General features: G+C 48.8%; 1 protein-coding gene across 1 annotated transcript in view; it reads right to left on the minus strand.

The window, feature by feature from the left end:
- Positions 1–9,020, minus strand: part of March10 (membrane associated ring-CH-type finger 10) — a 95,912-nt gene that overhangs the window by 29,801 nt on the left and 57,091 nt on the right. Inside the window, exon 5 of the mRNA XM_026777189.1 lies at positions 6,862–7,014. Within this exon, the coding sequence (XP_026632990.1) occupies positions 6,862–7,014 (153 nt within the window). The remainder of the gene's footprint in view (positions 1–6,861; positions 7,015–9,020) is intronic.

Here is a 9,020-nt window from a genome sequence, read left to right on the forward strand (position 1 = left end):
GTGAGTTCACGTGTGTGTGGATTCACACCTGTGAGTTCACATGTTTGTGGATTCACACCTGTGGCGCTCACGCCTGTGAGTTCACGTGTGTGTGGGTTCACACCTGTGAGTTCACGTGTGTGTGGGTTCGCACCTGCAGCACTCACACCTGTGAGTTCACGTGTGTGTGGGTTCACGCCTGTGAGTTCACATGTGTGTGGGTTCGCACCTGCAGCGCTCACACCTGTGAGTTCACGTGTGTGGGGGTTCACACCTGTGAGTTCACGTGTGTGTGGTTTCGCACCTGCAGCACTCACACCTGTGAGTTCACGTGTGTGTGTTTACATCTGTGGCATGCGGAATGTGGTTCAGGAGAAGGGGTAACCATGAAGCCACAGATTGTGCAGGAGCATCAGGAAGACTGGTCCAGCTCCAGCCAGCTCGGCCCAGGGGAGCTGACCTTCTCTGTATTTAGCAAAAAGGAAAACCAGCAGTGTGGGAGTGACTTACATAAATCCCACTGGTCCTTCCTCATCCAAATCAACCCCACAAATAATATTTATGACACCCCCATCTCACAGCTTTTCAAACACTCTGGGAGACAGGGAAGAAGGCTCTCAAAGCTAGTGCCTAGGTAGGTGATAATTGTGATCAAGTTCACCATTTAGTGTAATAAAAGTTATAAATCTCCCAACAATTAGTGTCTCTTCTTTGCCATTGGCCTCTAGAACATCTGACTGCCACAGAATCCCTGCCTTTGGAGTCCAGGGTGCGAGGAGATGGAGAGAGAAGGGATTGGTGAAGGAAGGGTCCAGCGAGTCTGTTTTTATGGGTGAGATACTGACTCACACTTAGCTCTGGCTGTGGAACACTTGACTCATGAGCATGAGACCCGAGCTGGATCACAAGAACTCAAGTAGAATTGCCAGGGGCGGTGGCACTCACCTGTAATCCCAGTACCGGGGGTGGGATGGATTTAGGGGGAGAGAGACAGGAGGATCCCTGGGGCTCACTGGTTAACCCCACTAGCCTAACTGGTGAGCTCCAGGCCTTTGAGAGACCCTGTGTCTCAAGGGAGTTGGGTCATGTTCCCAACAATGGCACCCGATGTTGTCCTCTGGCCTACACACACACACACACACACACACACACACACAGACACACACACACCACACAGACACATACACACCACACACACACACCACACAAACACACACACACACACCACACAGACACACACACACACACACACACCACACAGACACACACACACCACACAGACCCTCCTCCACATACCCCTGCATACAGGCAAACACACACCCATTAGTCGCTTTGTTTAATACTTGTTATTATTTAATAAGCGCTTCTCACCAAGTGTGCTGACTGATCAAACCATGCAGCCAATCTGCTCAGGAGATAGATACTGCAAGCACACCATGTTCCAACAGAGGGTACCGAGGTTAGGGGGCGGTCACATGACTTGCCCAAGTGACGTGATATAGGTAGTGAGCATTTGAACCAAGGCCTGCTAAGCCTGCATTCTTTACCACTATACTGGGCAATGCCCCAAAAACCTTCCCCAGGCTTTGCAATTTCCACACACACACACACACACACACACACACACACACACACACACCGAGGATCAATGGGATCTATTGGGATGCACGCATGTGGTTAAGGGTTTTCCACCCCATGTGGGTAAGAAATTGAAAGTGCTTTTGAGATTCCACTTCTTCTTACGCCCTGCTGGCACAGCTAACCCCCTCTGTGTCCCTCTCTGCTCCTCGGCAGATCTGATGAAGCTCTACTGTCCTTATCGCTCAGTTCGCCTGTTGAGTGGCCAGGATGCCACGGGGCCCCAAAGGTTCTTGATAACAGCTCTGCTGGGGGAAATGCAAATCCGTTGAGCAGCAGGCTTGGCTGAGGCCAAGTCAATACTGTTTTAATTGAGGTGCCTCGCAGGGAGCCAGCTCGCCTCTCTAATGTCCTGATACTCTGTAAGCTTCTCTTATTGTTAGCTGCGTGGGACACTCAGCGACACAGTGCGAATCTTTACTCATCAGCCCTTCCAGAAATCAGTTAAACTGTCCTACTGGGCCCCTCGTGGGGTTTATAAACCCCAGAAAGAGATGTGTCAACAATTCAAGGACGCTCTAAGCATTTGGCTGTGTCTGAACACAAGTAGAGCTCAGATACCCAATCTGCTAGGCACTAGGCTGATCCATGTTTGGGGAACTAATGCCGTCTACGGTACAGCCAACTGAATTCTGGTGCAAGCATACGTGCTTGTGTGTGTGTGTGTGTGTGTGTGTGTGTGTGTGTGTGTGTGTGTGTGTGTAGGCCAGAGGACAGCTTTAGGTGCTGTCCATGTTTTTGTGGGTTTTTTTTTTTTTGAGGTAGAGTCTCTCACTTGCCCTGGAGTTCACCAGGTAGGTTAGGTGGTCAGTGAGCTCCAGTGGATCAGCCCCGGGGTTAACAGTATATGCCACCACACCTTCCCCGCCCCCCATGTGTTCTTGGGATTGAACTCAGGTCACATAGTTGCAAACGCTTTCCAACTGACACCCCCACGTCCTGTGGGATCCAATTGATCATTTTACATTTTGAATTTGAGAAGGACCTCCAAAATTAGCAAACAGTGCGGAGCCCGAGCCTCCTCTCTCTGAACATGCCCATGGAGCGAAGAGCCGACTGAGCCCAGTCTTGTGATGGGGGAGACTCACAGCAACCCTGAGATCATTTCACGGACGCTGCTGAGCTGTCATGGTGTGACATGGGTGCCTGGGGCAGAAGTCTCAACTATGCGCTGTGTTGAAGGTCCTGAGGCTGCCTCAGACACTCCTCGTCACAATCTCCTTCATCTTTGAAATTCAAGATGCTGCACATAAGTGTGCGCATGTGTGTGTGTGTTGTGTGTGTGTGCGTGTGTGTGTGTGTGTGCGTGTGTGTGTGTGTGCCTGTGTGTTTTCCCTAAAGGTGTCAGACTGTGCCATTCTATATTTATGCTATTTAAACCCTTTTGTGTGTGTGTGAGTGAGTGAGTGTGTGTGTGTGTTCGTGTGTCTGCATGTGTATATATCAAAGAGGGAGCAGACTTCAGTAGCTGTGGGCCGAGAATACTCAGTTGGTATGCCAGGGATGTGCTATTCATAGCCCTGGCCTCAGCCTCCTAGCTGCTGGATGCTTCTCAGAGGTCCTGCCTTGGCTCTAGCTGTGAACTGAGTCCCTGCTGCCTCCAGGAGGTCCAGGTTCATTGAAGTGAGACTGGAGGGAGTGTTGGGCCTAGAACTCTGCCTTTGGTCTTAAACTTCCCCGTGGGCGGCATCAGTGCTGCCCTGAATTCTAACGATATGCCTTTTACTTTTTCCTTTCCCCTTTGGGTTATAAATGTGGCCCTTGCCTATTGGAGAAAACTCAGGAACCATAGAAAATGAAGTGATCCAAGGCTCCCATAACCAGAAGCCCAGCTGGACATCACTCAGGTGCTGGACTTTGGGGATGGGTTGCAGATTCAAAAGCCCCAGGTTACCTCCCCCCTGCAGTCGCGCTGCTGCTCAGGGTTTGGACATGGAGTAAAGTACTTGAGATGGAAACACGTGTGTTGTGGTTTACCGCAGGCCTCAAAGCTCATTTTGTATTTCTCTTCTCATCCCCACCAGCTTCCTTAAGACGTGAACTTGTAACCCTCATCTGGGGGCATTGTAGAAAAAGCAAAGGTGGCTCACTGTTGTGCATCAAGTGTGTGTCCTGCTCTTTCCTTAAATATCTTGTTGTTGCTAGTTTTCAAGAATACTATCATAATTACAGGGAAAGGGCACACTACATGAATATGTCATAATGCCTTCAACTTTTCTTCTCCTGCTGTGTGTATACGTATATGCTGGATGTGTGTGTGTGTGTATGTTACATGTGGACATGTATGTATTGTGGTAGTTTGAATGTATTTGGCCCCCATACTCTTAGGAGATGTGGTTTTGTTGGCGTGGGTGTGATCTTGTTGGAGGATGTGTGTTACTGTGGGGTGGACTTTGAGGCTTCATGTACTCAGGATACCACCCAGTGTGTTAGATGACTTCCTGTTGCCTACAAGATGTAGCCCTCTCAGCTCCAGCACCACCTCTGCCTGCATGCTGTCATGCTCCCTGCCATGACGATAATTACCTGAACCTCTGAAACTTTAAGCGAGCCCCCTCAATTAAATGCACCTTTATAAGAATTGCCATGGTCATGGTATCTCTTCACAGCAATAATAAACCCTAAGACACACACATATATGGACATATATGGATATATGTAAACCTGTGGCAATATATGCACATCTCTATCTATATCTTTGTGTGTATGTGTGTGCACACATGTGCATGAGTGTGCATGTGTGTGGAACCGAGAGGTCAATGTCCTGTATCTTCCTCAGTTGGCTCTTAGCCTTATTTATAAAAACAGGGTCTCTGGTGGTTAAATGAGAATGGCCTCCGTAGGCTCACATATCTGAACGTTTGGTTCCCAGTTGGCAGACTGTTTAGGAAGGACTAGGAGGCGTGGCTTTGTTGGAGAGGTGTGTCACTCTAGGCCCAGTCTCTCTTTTCCTGCCCTGTGCTGCTGGATAAGATGCAGCTCTCAGCCCCTGCTCTAGCACTATGCCTACCTGCCTGCTGCCACGCTCCCCACCATGACAGTCATGGACTCACCCTTCAAAACTGTAAGCAAGGCCCTGAGTAAATGCTTTCTTTATCCACTGAGCCATCTCTCCAGTCCCCAAATGCTTTCTTTTCTAAGTTTCCATGCTCATGGTATCTCATCACAGCAAAAGAATAGTAAGTAACTGGGATCTCATTGATTCAGCTAGACTAGGGACCTGGTTTCTGCCACCCCCCATTTCTACTCCCTCCACTCGCAGCACTGAGATCACAGATTGATGCTTCTACACCTAGATTTACATACACACATACACATACACACACACACACACACACACACACACACACACACACATGCGCGCGCGCATGCACACAAACACATTTTTTTTCTTGTTTTGAGACTTTGTATCACAGATCAGATCACACTGTGGTGAACAGCCTTGCTCACTAATCTTGGGCAACATGTCATTATTATTATTGTTGTTGTTATTATTATTATTATTATAGATTGATGACATTAGAATAGAATTGCCAGGTTGGAAGGTATGAACCTTCCAGAGGCTCTTGACACTTGTTGCCAAGTTCCTTTGCCAACAGTTTACTCCACACTGTCCTGCAGGTAGGACAGGAAAGCATCTCTGTCATAGCAGGGTCACAAGCCACCTGGGTCACTGGCATCTGTGCCCAGGAAGGCTTAGTACTGCTTCCCTGCCAGTATCAACTATTATTCTAGGACCCTAGCCAGTCTGGTGGCTGCATTTAACCCACAGGTGAACTTATTTATCGAGGGTGCACTTACATGTAGTTTATAGAGGGCCCATGTGAAACTGTCCGCTGTGCCCCTCCCCATTTTCATTATATGTCCACATGGGGATTTTTTAAAAACTTGATTTCTCAGAGATTCTGTGTAGTATCTGATCACACCTGTCCCAAACCCCGCCCCAAGATGGCTCAACTCACTAGCTTCATACTCCAGTTTATGTAAGAACGTGAGAAAAGGAACTAGGGGGACACCATAACTGAGGATTAATAAGAAACCTCGCTATAACAGAAAGCTGGAACATTAAATCCCCTGTGGACCCCACATTAAGGAAGACTCACCCTGGATGTGGGCAGAGGTTTGTATAAACTCTATGCTTCATGCACAGACAACCACATGTTTCAAATCTATCTTAAAGTTCGCTGACATTGACAATGGCCATGGGGAGAGGGCAGGTGGAGCTAGCGGTCACTTTCTGTCCTCTAGATGGGCCTCCTGTGTGTTCGACACTTGTCTGTTTCATTTCACATCGTCATTCTAACAATGCAGTAAAGTATTCTTCGTCACCCTGATTTAAGATGAGAGAGGGGGAGTTTGGAGGGGCTGCGTGAGCACCCAGGACCCCAGTGTTAGGAGGACGGGGGCGGGGGGGGGCACTTAGAGTTTTAGACTGTCCATCTGCTCCAGGGCATATGCCCTTCCCTCCTGGAGGCCCTGTCACTGGTCCCCTGGGCACGTGTCACCTTGCCAGGCTCATCTGTACTCTGGTTGCTCCTAGTACCAAGTCATCCAAGCATCCCTAGGTTCTTCTATAAGTGTTCATCACCATGTTTAAATGCATCTCATGTAAATAGGAAGGCTGCTGTATTTGGTCAATAACAAGATATAATGCTCATGATTTTTCTCATGGAAGGGGGACACTGCTGCCGGAGTGGGTGGCAGGGTCAGCTGACTGCATGGTATGGGCCTTTGATGCCAGCTCAGGCCTAAAATTCAGAGAGGAAGGCTCCACTTAGCTACTGCTTTGAAATGAAGCTGACTTTCATTTTGAAGCTATTTCTTTCACATTAAAAGATCTGGCTGTGGTGGTTGCCCTGGATCACAAGCGGAAAGCTCCTCGAGGAAGGTGATCAGCCTGCCACCCACGGACATCAGTCTTCGCCTCCCGATGGATGCGTGGGCAGGACCTCCCCAGAACTGCGGACTGGGTATACGCCTCCCCCCCAGCCCTGAGTCCACTCAGAACCATGCTGCCTTTCTCATGGAGTAATGGGAGAAAAAAAAAATAAAAGATCGACTCCTCCCACTCCTTTTCCACCGGCCTCTCTCAGAGAAAATAATTAGATGCTATTTTATTAGACAGTTTACTTTTTGAACCTTTCAAGGATTTCATTTAAAGGCAACTCTCTAGCAGAGATGGCTGGAAGTCACGGAAACCCACAGGGTTCTAGCACGGACCGAGATGGCAGCCACAGGCCTTACCTGCTCTCAGGAGTGCCGGCGCCTTTGCTGACAGGTGCGGCTTCTGTCTGCTCCTCTCCCCAGATGTTCTCGGGCTGTGCATTTCCGGGCTGACTGTCAGTCTCCCCAGGTTTGGCCTCCTCTTCCTGGATAAAATCTTTGGTGCCTGTGCTGCTGAAAGGTGCAAGAGCTGTTCAATAACTATGTCTATGTTTTTAATAGGAAAACACTTTCTGTACAAAAATAATCATTGAGGAAGATAGAAAGTAGTGTGTATGTGGGGGTGGGGAGTTAAAAGCGGAGAGCCAAGAGGCCAGAGAAGACAGGGGCTTGAAGTCTAGCTTGACCCCTTTCTAGCCATGAAGGTTGGGCACATCTCTCCAAGCCTCAGTTGTCCTACCCACAAGATGGAAACAGTATGGCTACTTCGCAAGGCTTCATAAGCACCTCGATTCCTGGGGGTGGGGTGGGAGTGGAGTGGAGTGGGGCTCTTTCACTGTTAAAAACTTATGTATGAGTATGTGCTTTTGTGGCACCCATGGAGGCCAGAAGAAGGTGTCAGATGCCCCGGAACGGATGGTTGTGAGTCACTTGATGTGGCTGCTGGGAACTGAACTTGTGTCCTCTGGGAGATGATCAAGTGCTCCTAAAGCTGAGCCGTCTCTCTGGCCCCACTTGCCTTTTGCTGTAGGTCCTCCCTCCCTATCCACAGGTGATCTGCTGCTAAGTAGGCTCTCGGGGTACACAACGTGATGCTCCCCCAGTACTCATAGTGCTCATAGTGTATGAATCAGAACATATTTTGTACCTGTGTACCTCTATCCACAGGTTGTGTATTAGCATCAAACACAGCCCTGTAAGAAGGTCCCAAGGACCTGGAGATGTCTTTTTCCTTGCACATGGCCACCCACCTCCATAGAAGACACTAATCACCGTGCACCAGTTCCCAGTGAGCCCTGTCTCATAATTCTCGTTAGGAACCGGGCTTCTAATTGGCATGGATAGTGCCGAGTTTCTTCGCATGTATCCAGCATCAGTGCCCGTGGATGTGGGGAGAGTTTCTTATTTTCTGAGCATCTCTACAAGTTACTGGGTTCGCATGACAGTTAAATCACATCGACGCTATACCCCCAGGAGATCTGTTCAGGCTCATCCCCCTTTGGAAGATTCAGACATTTCACACAGTTAGCACAGGGCTGAGGCTGGGACAAACCCCTCTAGTGTGTGAGAGCCCAGGCTTTCTTGGCACGTGAAGAAAACTGGATTTATGTTCCTGAGTATAGTCTGTGGTTATGTGAATAGTTTCCACCCAGACTCAGGAAGACATGAAGTTCTCTCTGGCATCCTGTGAAACTCGGTTTAATCCAGCCAGCAAGCTAACTTACTTCTTACCAGCCCCAGGAGAAGGTGGCAGTGGGACCTGGGCTTTAGGACAGAGGGCCGTGCCCCTTGGGGAACTCACTGGAAGAAGAGCTGATGGTGGCACAGGTCAGCTTAGGGCAAATGGAGGCTGTGGCTGGAGCCAGAAGGGGAGTAGACGCTCTCTAGAAATGAGAATGTGTCCCTTGAAGAGCATGGGGTGTGTTGAGACATGATTTCCCTAAAAAATGGCGGGAGGGAGAATCTGTGCCTGTGGTGGAGTTTCTCTGCACCCAGAGTTGCGTTGGTTGAAGCCAGAGGACTCTGTCACTAGAGGCCTCGTCTCTCTTCTCAGCCTTCAGGGACCACCTCCCAGCTCATACAGGCAGGAACTGTATATATATATATATATATATATATATATATATATGTATGTATGTTTATTTGCCGGGTGGTGGTGGCGCACGCCTTTAATCCCAGCACTTGGGAGGCAGAGGCAGGCGGACCTTTGTGAGTTCGAGACCAGCCTGGTCTACAAGAGCTAGTTACAGGACAAGCTCCAAGGCTACAGAGAAACCCTGTCTTGAAAAACCAAAAAAAAAAAAAAGTTTATTTAAGACTGTATTTATTATTGTGTGTGAGTGCCTGTGTGTGTGTGTGTGTATGTGTGTGTGTGTGTGTGTGTGTGTGTGTGAGAGAGAGAGAGAGAGAGAGAGAGAGAGAGAGCAACTTGTAGAAGCTGTTCTTTCACCATGTGTGGGTCCTCAGAACTGATCTCTGGTTAGCTGCAAGCAACTTTACCTCACAGATCTCAATTATGA

This window comes from Microtus ochrogaster, unplaced genomic scaffold (assembly GCF_000317375.1).
Source record: "Microtus ochrogaster isolate Prairie Vole_2 unplaced genomic scaffold, MicOch1.0 UNK48, whole genome shotgun sequence".
Classification (NCBI taxonomy): Eukaryota; Metazoa; Chordata; class Mammalia; order Rodentia; family Cricetidae; genus Microtus; species Microtus ochrogaster.